The following is a 15284-nucleotide window of genomic DNA, read 5'->3' as shown; positions in this document are numbered from 1 at the left end:
GGGTTGAGATAAGAACAGTTTAATAACTAAGATATAACACAAATCACTACTGCTACCACTACCACAAACAATAATGATAAAGCAAATAACAAGTGAAGAGAATACAACACCTCACCAGCCACCGACCCATAACTCATCCCACCCTGCTTGACTGAGCACCGACTGATACCTCCTCCATGCCCCCAGAGCTCTCTAGCCATTCCGGGTAACTGCCGGTTACATCCTGGGCATGACGTGCTATGGTATGGAATACCTCTTTGGCTAGCCTGGGTCAGGTTTCCTGTCTCTCCTTCCTCCTAGCTTCCCCTCCTCCCTGGCAGAGCATGAGGCTCTGAAAAAGGCCTTGGACAAACCAAACATTTGAGCAGTAACTCAAAACATACTTGCTATCAGCAACCGTTCCCAGCCCGAAAGTCAAAACACAGCACTGCACCAGCTACCAAGAAGGATTAAAAATGACTGCTACTGCTGAACCCAGGGCAGAGTGTCTTTTAAATTCTAACCGACAAAAAAGATATCAATAATTTTAAACTGATGCAAGGCTCCCCACCATCACCACCCCAGCTACCATGGTGATTTTTATGATCATTACACTTTAAATCTGGACCTGATATATTTTATGCAGAACTGAGAAGACAAGAACTCAGACAGAAACAAATCTGTCCTCAGCTTTTGTTACATGAACCTACCAGGCATTTTTTTTTTGCTATGCTATATTTCATCATTTAATTAAAATGATTTGTTGTTTATCATGTCTATCATCTAAGACATGAAAAGGAAGTCAGGCAAAAACTCCAGGGGGCCTGCATAGATGAACAAGAAGCTCTGGCACAAAGTCAAACAGAGATGGAAACCTACAGAGGGTGGAAGCAAGGACAAGTAGGTGGCCTGGAAGGAATACAGAAAATTATATGAGCAGCCAGGGATCAGGTTAGGAAAGCTGAAGCTCTGACAGAATTAAATCTGGCCATGAACGTCAAGGGCAACAAGATAAGCTTCTATAGGTACATTGGTGATAAAAGGAATACTAGGGAAAATGTGGACCCTCTCTGGAAGGAAACAGGAGACCTGGCTACCTAGGATATGGAAAAGGCTGAGGTACTCGACAACTCTTCTGCCTTGGTCTTCACTGGCATGTACTCCAGTCACCGACTAAGTCACAGGAGGCAAAGCTGGGACTGGGAGAATGAACGACCACTCAATGTAGGAGCTCAGGTTGAAGACCATTTAGTGAACCTGAAGGTGCACAAGCCCATGGGACCTGATGAGATGCACCCATGGGTCCTGAGGGAACTGCAGATGAAGTGGCTAAGCTGCTGTCCATCATATTTGCAAAGTTGTGGCAGGCCAGGGAAGTTCTCACTGACTGGAAATGGAAAAACGCAACCCCCATTGTTGGAAAAAAATGAACATGTGGGGAACCACAGACCAGTCGGTCTCACCCTGGTGCCTGGAAAATATGTTAAGGCACATGGACAGTAAAGGGGTGATTGTTGACAGCCAACATAGCTTCCCATGTATGCTCTTTTACAGCAGGGTTGGTGGTTAAAGGAAAAGCAACTGACAGAGTCTACTTGGACCTACCAAGTCCAAGTAGACATCTACTAGTGCAAAACATGTGACACTATCCTGCTTGACATTCTTGCCTGGAGAGACATGGAATTTGACAGATGGATCACTGTGGATAGGGAATTGGCTGGATGGTCATATTCAAAAGTTGTGGTCAACAGCTCAATGCCAAGGTGGAGACTAGCAATGAGCAGCATTCCTGAGGGGTTGGTATTAGGGCTCGCACTGTTTAACACTTTTCTCAGTGACATGGGACAGTGGGATTGAGTGCACTTTTAGTGCACCCTCAGCAAGTTTGCTGATGATATTAAGCTGCATGGTTTGGCTGACATGCTGGAGGGAAGAGATGTGATCCAGATGAGGACTTTGATAGGCTTAAGAGGAGGGCCCATGTGACCTCATGAAGTTCAGTAATGCCAACTGGAAGGTCCTGCATGTGGGCTGGGGCAATCCAAACACAAATACAGGCTGGGCAGAGACTAGATTGAGAGCAGCACTGAGGAGAAGGACTTGAGGGTGTTAGCTGTTAGGAAGCTCAACATGACCTGTGAATGTGCACTTGCAGCCCAGAAAGCCAACTGTATCCTGGGCCGCACCCCTAGCAGCATTCCTGGTAGGTCAAGGGAGGTAATTTGCCCCCTACTTACTGTGAGGGGGGTGAGACACTGGAACAGGGTGCCCAGAGAAGCTGTGGCTGCCCCATCCTGGCAGTATTCAAGGCCAGGTTGGACAGGGCTTGGAGCAACCTGTTCTAGTGGAAGGTGTCCCTGACCATGGCAGGGGGTTGGAATTAAATGAGCTTTAAAGTCCCATCCAACTCAAACCATTCTATGATCCTTTTGTGAGTTTGGCAAATTTAATCTTTTTTTTTTTTTAGCATATAGAGAAATTCAGGCAGCAATATTACAAATGTTTAACAGTCATATAATGAAAAAGGTTTAGAAGAGGGGTTTCTATTCCCAAAGCTATACTAGACTATTTGTTCAGCTTGGAATGTGATATAAATGCATGTAATGCCTCATGTTTTCTACAGAATCTAGGCTGATTTCCATCAGTTGAAAACTTGTCAAGGGATCTGATGCGAGGAAGACATGCTGATGAAGAGCAGCTATTCCTAACTCAGACAGAACTGGTAAGGCTAGTACTGGGTCCTGGACAGCTGAGAAGTCCAGTTAGCCATCTGCTGTGGACTATCTCTACCAAACAGCTTACTGTATTGGATATTTTTAGACATATAAAGTGAATGTAACAGCCAATGAAGTGATAGCCATTATGTCAAGCCTCTGAGGTCTCAATTTGCTAAGATGCTTAAATAGAGGGGAAGAGGGGAATAACAGAATAAATAAGGGGACTATACAGCAGAGGAGGTCAAGGGACTACATTTAAAAGTACAAATGCTGAGCTCTGTCAACTTGTCATTTCAGAAAAAGAAAAACAAAAAGCTGGGGTTGAATATTGCTTTCAAGTAATACAGCCAGAGCTGCACCTTCACAGATAGCAGTACTACTACTAAATGGTATGTCCTTCTAAATACAAATGAAGGTCACTTGTTAGTGCTTTTTGTTGGAATTGATTCTACCATACAACTGATGAAAACCTGTTTGTGTTCATTCTGCCACTGAAGTATGAAGCTTTCAATCCTTAGTTGTTTCTCTCTGGTACAGTATCAATACAGTACAGACCCTCTACATGCTTGAAACATTCAGGTGCTTAAGTAATGTAGAATTTGATTCTGTAAAATGGTTTCTTCAGAATTCAGGAATGGGATTACCTGGCAATTTTTGGCTATACATTCTCCCTAAATTGGAATTGTGTCAGACTACAGGGTGTGCTTGTAAAGTGTTTTTTGTCTAGGTACAGTCAGATGCAATATATCCCATCTGTTTAGAAATGAGCTAGTGCCTTTCTGTATAATAAAGCAGGAAGTTCTAATTTGATGTCAAACAAACATACAAATTGGTAAAATTCAATTGAGCCACATTTTAGTTCTAGTGATAAGGTTGCTAATGCTACTATAATAATTTACAGTATTATCAATGTTTTGCAAGTTGGTGTAGCAAATAGATTATTGTGTAACTTAGAGAAAACTAATAAGGCATGTCAGTTCAATCAAGCCCATTAAATAGAGCAGTTTAAAGTATTTTGTTAAATAGCTATCAGCTTACATTTAATGACGCCCTCTTCCTTACTTTCTAAAGTGTAAAAGTTGCATGTAAATGCTCTCTAAAGGTTAATGCATCTACTACAGTTCTGTAAATGTAACGTTATTTACTGGTTTTGATTAGCTATATTTGTAAAGCCTGTGAACCTTGAAAGACCTTAGAAATCATGGAATGGGTTCATAAGTTACAAAAACGTCTGCTTGTTAATTCTGTATGCAGAAGAAATGATACAGAATTGCACAAAAACTGCATTGAAATGATTCTATTTTCAGAGACACCAAAGCACAAGCATTCTTCCTGTTCCTTGCTAACAATAATGTGCCTACAGGTGATGTCTTGTATTACACTCATAATCACTCACTCCTAATGAGTGGAGACTTAAGAATTAGTCTCCTTAGGAGACTAATCCAGCAGATACTAAATTCTTACACTAGCAGACACTGAATTCACTTGGGTGGACAGAAAAAGCATGTTTATAGATAAGGAATAAATTCTTTCCTGTTTTATTTTTTTTCCAATGTTCAAGGGTTTTCTCTGCTGTTTCTATTTTTTCACTTCTCACATTACTTAGAAGAAACTTCAGACATCACCTATGAGTGTCACAACACAGAAAACAAGTAGCTGACATTGTCTAGAAGATAGTGTCTCAGAAAGAGAATTGTGCAAGAAAATTACTTACTCTTTTTCCAGGTGGACCAGGTGGGCCAGCTTCACCTGAAGGACCTGGTGGACCCTGCAAGGGAAAATGATCTGCTCAGTGGAAACAAAGGATAAAGTTTGGATAAATCTTTACTAAACTCAACAAACATCAGCAGTATGTTGGCTACTTTCAAATGACAGAAAGTAAGCACCATAAATACACACAGAGAAGTATACAAGCGTATTCAATAAATCCTTTCTTAGGGTAGTCTTTCGAAACTTTTGACAGCTTTTGTATCTGTACAAAATGTAATTCTTCTCTTTCTACCGGCAACAAGACATTTCAGACCAGGAACTGTCTGCATAGAAATAACGTATGTCTTAGCCTACTAGCGAGCTCTATTAAGAAGCTTCTCTGTCTCAGGTGCTGAAGTCATTACTTTTGCTAAGTATTTTCACTAACATTCGTGAATTACCTGCCCCATGGGTGCCCTGATAGCCATTTGGCTATTCCATCTGGGTAATCTATGATAATCTTAAACATTTCAGGGTTGCTAAACAATTTGATAAGCTTTCCTTCAGGAACTCTAAAAGCACTTACTGTTAAAGTAAGACACACAGATACTGATTTCCTGAAGTTTGCAGCTAAACAGCAGTTTATAACTTCCAACCTCAATGTACTACCATTTTTTTATTTTCAAGCTGACCTGTATAGGATAATTCCCTGATAAGAATCCATTTAGAAAGTATTTTTAAGTGCATGAATGTATAGAAACCACAGATTCAGCATAAGATACTTTCTTAGCATAGGAGAGAACATGCAGCTGGAATAAAATGACAAGAGACAACTCACAGGTTGACCAGGATCACCATCTTCACCTTTCTCTCCACCAACACCATCTTGACCCTACAGAAATCACAAAAAAATAAACAAAATACCAATTCAGCTAAATTAAGTAACTTAGTTTCATAGATGAATATAAAAGACCTGTTTTTCTACAGAGCATTTTCTTAAATACACTAGTCTTCAAAACTTTTTAAAGATTTCTAAACTTTTTAAGCCTTAAGAAATACATGAACAGAAAAGCAAGGGATCTTAAAGGGAAGACCACATCCCCAGATAAGGAAGAGGCAGGATTAACTAGAATTTAATGCAAACCAGGACTAGGACCTAAACCTGTTTTTTTAAAGTATACTTACAGCTGGACCAGGTTCACCAGGGGGACCAGGATCCCCAGGAAATCCAACTGGGCCCTAGATAAACAAGGAATGTGTCATCCATTGGCAAGCAGGCAGCAATCAGCACAAGTATTTTATTAAGCATATAATGAATTTAGTTCAAGTGTGGAAAATTATATACAGTTCTATACATAGCATAACTTTGGCAGTGCTTCATAATGCTTTATATGAAAACTATTAAGCTAACTTACTGGGTTACCCTTAGGTCCATCATCACCTGGAGGTCCTTTAGCACCTGGTGGTCCAGCTGCTCCAGGTGGACCAGCCTCACCTTTTTCTCCCCTTTCACCTTTTGGACCCTGTGGAAAACATATAAACCCCAAACAGTAATCTGAAAATTGAATGGCTAAAAAAAATCACAGTGGCAAAACTGTTTGTCAGACCTAGGCAATGTTACTCCTCACTAAATGCTGGCAAGTAAATGGGAAAATAGGGCTTCAGCCTCAGGTTGAAAAACCTGTGAATCTCAGGTGAAGTGCCAACATCTGCACCCAATTTGAGTCAATGAACTGTCTTCAGAAAGAAAAATGTGTCAACTGCATGTCAAAGTTAATACATTTGGAAGAAAAATAGGTACTCTTTTAAGTGGCTTCAGCTTTGTTCTCTAGTTATTAATACAAGATGTGGCTATAATTATGCAGAAGCAAACTGCATTTTAAAAGTGTAAACGCTTCACTGAAAATGTAAAGAAAACGTACACAAGTAATCTGATGAAACACTTTCTAAAGTAAGGACCACCAAATACCTTAGTTTACCATATTAAGTGTTAAGAATAAAACTAACCCCAAATACTCACAGATGTTCCAGATTCTCCAGGAGGTCCAGGGTTACCAGCTTCTCCAGGTTCACCCTGTAAATTTGTGAGGATATATTGATGAGTCATTAGGGAGAATATTTCTATTAATTTACATGTTATTACATATGCTTCTCGTGCTTGTTCATGTTAACAGTTTACAATAACTGTCTCATATTTGGTCCCCCTAAAGGGTGTTCAGTTACACATGAGTTTGCAGAAAGGGAATCAGAAATTTTAGAGAGATTACAGCAAACTAAGCTTTTAGTGAGCTTGGAAGACTAACCTTCCCTTTGGGCTTTGGAAGATCATCGAATCATAGAATAGTTAGGGTTGGAAAGAACCTTAAGATGGTCCTAGTTACAACCCCCTTGCCATGGGCAGGGACACCTCACACTAAACCGTATCACCCAAGGCTTCATCCAACCTGGCTTGAACACTGCCAGGGATGGAGCATTCACTACCTCCCTGGGCAACCCGTTCTAGTGCCTCATCACCCTAACAGTAAAGAATTTCTTCCTTATATTCAATCTAAACCTCTGCTGTTTAATTTTCAACCTGTTACCCCTTGTCCTATCACTACAATCCCTAATGAAGAGTCCCTCCCCAGCATCCCTGTAGGCCCCTTCAAACACTGGAAGGCTGCTATGAGGTCTCCACGCAGCCTTCTCTTCTCCAGGCTGAACAGACCAAACTTTGTCAGCCTGTCTTCATATGGGAGGTGCTTCAGTCCCCTGATCATCCTCGTGGCCCTCCTCTGGACTTGTTCTAACAGTTCCATGTCCTTTTTATGTTGAGGGCACCCGAACTGCACACAATACTCCAAGTGAGGTCTCATGAGAGCAGAGTAGAGGGGCAGGATCACCTCCTTCGACCTGCTGGTCACGCTTCTTTTGATGCAGCCCAGGATACGGTTGGCTTTCTGGGCTGCAAGCACACTACTGGCTCATGTTCATTTTCTCATCAACCAACACCCCCAAGTCCTTCTCTGCAGGGCTGCTCTGAATTTCCTTTTTGCCCAACCTGTAGCTGTGCCTGGGATTGCTCCGACCCAGGTGTACGACCTTGCACTTGGCATGGTTAAACTTCATGAGGTTGGCATCAGCCCACCTCACAAGCGTGTCCAGGTCCCTCTGGATGGCATTCCCCTTTATTATCCCATATATTGCAGATATCCTCTTTGCCATCTTTCTTTCTTTCTTGTCACAGAAAAGCCAAAGAAGTATATTGACTGTATATGTTTTTTTTCTTTAGAAGACACATTTTGCATGGAAGCAAGTTTCTACAAATAAGAGGAAGTTAATTGGAAATGAACATCAGTGGAGTGAAAATAGTATTGCTGCTATTATATAAAGGAAAATATAAGGATAAAATAGTGGCTGTTAGTAAAACTTTCAGCACAAGCTATAAAGCTGTACACTATGATTTACTGGTGATGGCAATTGTTTAGTAAAGGAGATGACTTTGAGGATGAAACTGTATGAAGAAAATCTGTGCAAGCCAAGTTACACACTATTAAGTGAATACTTAAGTTAATTCAGTCTCTTTTTGAGCTACTAGACAGTATTAACCTTAAGTCTGTCTTTGCAATTGTTTGTTTTAATTTTTAGTTATGACTGATTATTTTCTAGCTCAGTGGTCTGATAAACCTTTTAGAAAACTACTGTTAATAGAATATTTAGCTATTAGCATCACAGACACACAAAGCTGTGAAAGGATAACAGAATCTGCTTTGTAATTACCATGGAGTGCTGAGATAAGAACTAGTATGTTTTTATTCCAAAGGATTTCTCAATGTAATGGAGGGATATTTTTCCCCCATAAATATTCTTTTTCCAAATCAAATGATCCTTGCCAATAATTATGCCTATAAACAAGAGTAGAGGTGTTGAAAATGCATTTCACCTAATCCTATCTACTGAACTCAAAAACACATTCGGAATAAATCCGTGTCTCCCTCATATCCTGTATGACCTCCACACCTCTCTTCATTCTATGGCAAATCAGTTAATACAACATGCACATCTGGCATTTCCACCTGGACAGTAAAAAAGTATAAATTATAAATTATGAATTTTACAGGAGTCTCATGATATACATACTGAACATTTTCTCATAAAAGCTAATGGCAGCACGATGACCTTTCTGGGACCAGAATTTGGCCCAATTAAGCATAATGTTAGATGAATGGAAGAAGATCTGAGTACTCAACTGAATTCAAGAGTAGGATAAATAATAGATAACCACAATTTTAAGAGCAATACTAAAATGCTGTTAGAAAGGGAGGTGTGTTTTATTAGACATATTTGCATTTGCAGTAATTTAATGATTAATGATCCCTTTTAGTACTTGTTGTGGTTTAATACTCATTCGCTTCTGTGATACAGCATTCATTATAAAATAAATCTAGTGAATATTTCAGGTCAATAAGCATTAAGTATGTTTTCTAGAAAAATTCATGATCTTCATTTCCTTATTCTCTGCATGGGCTTTATTGAACCTGCAGCATTATCAGTATTTTTATTTATTCTTATTATTAATCAAATTCCATTTATATAGCAACAGAGAATAAGGTCTGGAATTAGCAAAACAAAATTATGTTTTTCAAGTTAGTAAATGTATCAAACAGAGTACACAATACTGACACTTTCAACTGGTGTCCCTATTGCAAGACTAACTAACTGAGTGACATAGGAGCACTAATTATGCCAAGTCTTTCCTTGTACCAGTATAATACCCTTCTAAGTTTCTCATCGAGTAAGTTCTTTCTTTGCCTTTCAGATTATGATGATTTGCATTTGATTTCTAATGCACTTTTTACCCTTTCCACTGACAAACACGTTTTCATTTTATGACATCATGCAACAAGAGAAAAGATGGGCTTTCTACAACATCATGATCTATACTTGGGGACAACAGAGGAAAACTGTGCTCCTGGGATCTCAGGGTCCCTACTATAGCACGCATGTCCAAACTGGAAGATTGAGGCAGCCTATATAAGCTCTGTGCACAGTAGCTCCCCAATAAGCAGCAGTGTGGAAAACAGTAAAACTGGAGAATGTCAAAAATGTTCCCCTTAAAGGGCATCTGTAAAAGACGAGACCAGTTAAAGTCTCATCTCAGATTAACACTTCTAAATCATTGCTCTATTAAAAAATATGACCCTTCCCTGTATGGAGTCCTTGTTTTTTCTGACACTGGTTTTTATATTCCAAATATTAGGTTCCATAAAAAGTTATACTAGTTTTAGACAGCTGTTACAGGAGCTAACCACTGTTTTGATAGAGAAGACTGGAGCTGATATATATTTACAGAGTGCATATTTATATCTACAAACCCCTGTGTGATCTGTAGGTTATTGTTTGCCTTTGTCATTCTTTGCATTTTTAGTAAAGACGGTATTAATTCATAATCTGATGCACCTTCTTCATGGCAAATAATTCATATTCTTTCAGGAAATGGATTTTATGATCTAATAATAAATTTATTCCACCTCTGGAACTTTTTTATCTTTCGTTATTGGATCAGATCTTTTAATAGTTAGATAGGCAAAGTCTTCCTCTGACAGGATTTCAACAAGCAGAGACAAACATTTTAAACTACAAAGAGTCATGTAATTTCACGGACATGTTTAATTCTGAAAACCTCCTTGGATTAACTAAGCAGAATGTTTTCTATCAGGCTAAGGACAGTAGTGTAAAAGTCCTTTGTTGTCTTTATTATTACCAGTTCTAGAGAACTGTCCATACAAAGCACAGACAGAGAAATTGTGACTCTAGAAGACAATCCCTTTTCACACTGGTATGCATATGTGACTGTGTTTTTTATATTTATATTTATATTTTTATGTATATATAATGGCTCTGTGGAGAGCTAGATTTAATCAAGAGAGAAATTCTAAAGCTGTGCTGTATTTTCTGGGAGAGCTTATGTTTGCAAGCATGTTGAAGTGATGGAGAAGGATGAAAAGATATCACAGTTAGTGAGCTCATGAAAAGTTGTTAAAAGTAATTTGTTAGGATAGATACTCAGGTAGCATAAACTGTGACAGATACATCTTGATTAAGTACCTTAGCAATTGTCTGCACAGAGGTGTGTGGAAAAATTATACCCACACATGAAGATGCCTATGCAAACTTATCAGATGTAGTTTAAATCAGATGTGTTTAAAAACCATAAAACTTTAAGGTTTAACCTTAAGGGCAAGAATATTCAATTGATTTTGTCCTCTCACTTCCATCTGCAGTAGAAATCAATGGCTGATTAAGCATGTCAAGTATTGATTTCACTTGTTTACTGTGTTGGACTCCTTATTAGCGTACTGTTTTAAAAATAATTTTAGAATAATATAATAGGAAGGAGGATAAACCCAGGTGAATGCAGTGATTTTCTAACCAGACTTTTTCATATAGTAAACCAGATCTAAACTCTGAGAGACTGCAGAAAGAATGCTTAGGTTCTGCAGACATTTGTTTTGCATTACGTACTGACTCTGCCAGTTTAACACATATTGTGGCCTCTTATACCAGATTAGAGATAAGCATGTGTTGGTCCATTTTGGTTTTCTGCTTTTTCTTAATTGTAAGCACAACAAAGATAATAATTTCTGTGGGGAAGCCAGATTCAAGTAGTTCTAGTTGAGTGCAATTCTCAAGACTTCTAGACCAGTCCATGTAAGCTACTGGTATTAATAATGCAAGGCTACATGCACATCTGTACTGAAGGTGTCTTTGAAAATTTAGGCCTTTGTACGTACAGCAGAGGAAACAAAAAGTTACTTAAAAGTAAATGGTGTTACGGGTTACAAAAAAATGTAATTTGCCAGAAGATAAGGAGGCTTTGAAACCCCAGTATCAGTAACAAAATCTCTCCCAGTCTAACCATTCAAATATGCAAGTAAGACAATCTATTTCACTTCTCCACAGTGACAGATTAGAACATTTGAACACTCTCTACAATCAGCACACTCTCTACAATCAGCACTGCATTGCATTATCTATAGCATGCTTTGTCTTTCTTGAAAGAGATGCAGGGGCCAAAGCATGATGAGGTAATAAGAAGAACATTGGGGAACAAATGTGTGGGAATAAAGAAGAGAAAATGCATGTTTTGTTGAAAAGTGTGAACTATCCTCCCACTGCAGGAACTCCTACTGACAAAACAACTCTTAATGATTTCTATGCTTGCAGAGCTTATTAAAAGGAACTGAAATTAAGAAGGAAGGTAACCTAACTCAGAAAAAAACCTGGCATGTACTAAAACTTGATCAGGAGAAAGGTCATTAGAATAAATAAAAATTTCCAAAGTAATATACTTGGAAGCTTCTCTGTGTGAATGCAGAGACCATGGGAAATAAGCAACAGGAAATAAAAATGACAACCAGTGATAAACAGTCTGAATTTCATGTTCTTGAATTAAATCTGGTGAGCTGATTATCACAAACAGGATTCTAAATCACATAGAAGAGTCACCGGGAGAAACAAAGGCATAAGGAGCTCAAATAAGTCAATGTTTTAACAAAATGACTGGAATATAATTTGATTGTGATACAGTAAGAATTAAAGCGACACTTCAAACCAACTGCAAAATTCCTATTGACTTCAATGTGCCACGTATTATAGAAAGTACGGGTTTTTTTTACAGCAGTGAACAGAATAGCTGCTCCCCTGGATGTGGTGTTCTCATAATATACATTTTCTCATTACCCCAGTGGTCACAGGAAGAATTTTTCTTTCCACAGTGCCATTTGTTTCTGTTTCACTGACATACACACTCTCTTTTTCTAATCACTTTTTTTACCACCTCTACCAACTCTAATATTCGGACACATTTTTGGTACTCTTCCCAGAGGGAAAACCAAATCCTATATCCTTCATGAGGCCAAGCTCTCTTTTAAAATGTGATGGAGGACAACATCACAACACTGGGAGACGAGAGGGAACATCCTTGTTAATAATGCACTCAAGCAGAAGGATGTATTTTGTATGACTTATGAAATTCGAGGTAAAAATTATTGAAGACCTAAGAATGCCACTGCTACATAACAGGTGAGCTGATGCTCAGAGCCACATCCTGAGAAACAGGGAATGAAATGAAGCACTGGCAGCTTAAGAAATGACAGAGCTACAATGAATAAACTACAGTGTAAAGTTAATAGTTTCAACTGCTTGGGCTCAGTACACTTTGATCTCAAATGATAAAGAAGGGAGACAAAGTAGTATACTTTTCCATCAAGCCGTATATCATATTACATCGTTCTAGTACTCTCTTCACCATATCCCAGAGCACTGGTAAGTAGAAAAAAATCATAAAACATCCAAAGATTCTATTAAAAAGAACAGTTCGGTCATACTGATAATAAGTTGTTGATTTCTTTTAACACAACCCTAATATAAGTGAAGGGCTATTTAAAGATAACACATAACACATTTCACATTTTAGTGAAAAAAACAGACATGTAACCAAAATTTTATGGTAGATGTCAACAATATTGAAGAGCATCGTAAGACAGATCTTTTGTCATCACAAGGGAACAAGCTTGTAGGATGAGCTGCAGATTTTCATTATATTTATTACTTGTCATACAAATGATCCTGTGAAAATAATGGCAACTTCCTTATCTTCTGAAAAGAAGGAATACCTAAGGGCTCTGTGAAGCAGAGTGACATGCTTTTGGACAGTGATCAAAAAGATGATAATGACAAGTATAAGTGATTTTGATTGACTTGATACCTGAGTCATTACTTGTAACTTCATAGATCTGATGGATTTGTACCTAGAGGTACAATACAGAATCACAGAATCCCAGGGGTTGGAAGGGACCTCGAAAGATCATCTAGTCCAACATCCCTGCAAGAGCAGGGTAACCTAGAGTACATCACACAGGAACTTGTTCAGGCGGGCCTTGAATATCTCCAACGTAGGAGACTCCACAACCTCCTTGGGCAACCTGTTCCAGTGCTCTGTGATTCTGTGAGTCTGTAAAACTTGCCTCATATTCTGAAAGGTTATCAATAGAGTCAGCTTTACCAATACTGGCATTTCAAGGAACGTCTTTTCTAGGATTAACATCACTGCTTCTTTGAATACATATAATATGTGGTAAATATATAAATATGAGAAATCTACATAGTTTCTCAGTAAGTTATTTATACAGTGGCCTTGAATACATTTATGTTGCTTTCTTCACCTTATACTCCATTCAAAATCGAAATTTAGAGAAAATAAATTGTATTAAATCTACAACACTACAATAAAATGCTTTTAGCCTTACATGCATGATACGGCTCAGGTCATCTAAATAAACTTACCTAGGAATTTCAAGAGACTTTTGAATTTTCTGTTTGCTCAGCGTTTTATAATAGTTTACACTGGCAATTCAAATAAATCACACAGAAAAAAAACATTTAAGAAAAGGAAAGCATATTACATGCTCTTTGGATAAGATATGAAATAAAAAAAACAAAAATCACTACATATATTGATAGGACATTTTCTAAATAATGAACTGAACACAGAAATTAAAATAATTTGAGAAATGCATGTCATATAACGTCAATCTTAAGGCAAGTTTTCAAATAGCATAAATCATCCTCAAACATTTGACTTTATTGAAACTGTATCTATCTATATGAGGAACAGATACATATTGAGGCTTCATGTCTGCTTCACTTCATATGTATGTTTACCACTGATATGTTCTGTAACAGTTTATAAAGTTCCAGATAAAGGAGTATATGATATTCTAAGATACACAAGTATAACATGAAAAATACCTGAAGCCAATAATGTTACTGTAGACATCGAATTATGTACTTATGGAAATCACCATAACCTTACTTTAATCCTTCACCTGAAAGCTACCTTTTCTGCTCTAAAGCTCTTTCCTCTGATTATAAAATATTTTTTGTGATGTAAAATGTGAAACAAAAAGACCAGCAGTGGTAAGTCAGCCATTAGGAATATAGCTAGATGACTATTAACAATGGTTAACAGTCAATAGGTTAATGAGGATATTTAGGAACTGTAATATATCTATATAGCTCTAAAGAAGAATCCAAATGTATATTCATATTGTATTCCAATGATTTCTCTTTCTGGGAGGTTATTATCAATACTCACCTTTTCACCAACACCTCCAACAGAGCCAATTGAGCCAGGTGGTCCTTGAGGACCCTAAATAATAAAAGATATTAGTTATCCCAAATATAGTTATCCACAGTATAGTGCTTATTACTGAATTACTGAGAGAACAAAAAATATGTTAATTCTTACATCAGCTCCATTAGGACCCTGGGGACCTCTTGGACCTGGAGGGCCAGGTGGACCCTGTATCAAAGAGAAAATTTTATATAGTTACATTCACAATGGGGTTTATTTGGCCAATGAAAAATAATATGCTCGATCCCTATAGGGATTTTAATCTTTGTACTGCTACAGAAATGGCAGAGCTAGACTGCTGCCCATTACATGAGTTCATAATGTGACAGGGTATCCAGGCTATGTGTATGTAGTACCTGAGCTGGAAAAGATCAGATGCTTAGGACACCTGAGGACTGGTGTTCTGCACTGTATTTTCTCTGCAGGTTACCTGCATACCCATTGCACTGTACAGTGACTCTGGAGTATCTGATATTGCTGGTAACAGCTATGGTGCCTACACACGAGAGGCTTGGCACTGGGTGTTGGAGGAAAATGTAGCTTGCATTTCAGTCAGGAATTCTGTCAACAGTATGAACTTAAGATCACCCAGAGAAACAGAGTGAACATAGCCAAAGAGTGTTTACCATCTTCTGGCCTGCAACCCCCTGCAGCTAAGGTACACTGCCCTGAATTTCAAAGCATCTCTAAACACTCTGGTGCAGTGGTCTCTCCTTTTAGTT

General features: G+C 38.3%; 1 protein-coding gene across 4 annotated transcripts in view; it reads right to left on the bottom strand.

Moving 5' to 3' along the window:
- Positions 1-15284, bottom strand: part of COL11A1 (collagen type XI alpha 1 chain) — a 168456-nt gene that overhangs the window by 20433 nt on the left and 132739 nt on the right. For all 4 annotated transcript variants that reach the window (XM_031054761.2, XM_031054762.2, XM_031054760.2 and 1 more), the window contains 7 exons: positions 14677-14730; positions 14524-14577; positions 6406-6459; positions 5801-5908; positions 5571-5624; positions 5224-5277; positions 4411-4464 (listed from right to left, as the gene is read on the bottom strand). In XM_031054761.2, the coding sequence (XP_030910621.1) occupies positions 4411-4464; positions 5224-5277; positions 5571-5624; positions 5801-5908; positions 6406-6459; positions 14524-14577; positions 14677-14730 (432 nt within the window). The remainder of the gene's footprint in view (positions 1-4410; positions 4465-5223; positions 5278-5570; positions 5625-5800; positions 5909-6405; positions 6460-14523; positions 14578-14676; positions 14731-15284) is intronic.

The sequence above is a fragment of the Melopsittacus undulatus genome, chromosome 6, assembly GCF_012275295.1.
Source record: "Melopsittacus undulatus isolate bMelUnd1 chromosome 6, bMelUnd1.mat.Z, whole genome shotgun sequence".
NCBI lineage: Eukaryota > Metazoa > Chordata > Aves > Psittaciformes > Psittaculidae > Melopsittacus > Melopsittacus undulatus.
Note: the sequence above shows the minus strand (reverse complement) of the source record. Positions and strands in the feature narration are given on the sequence as shown.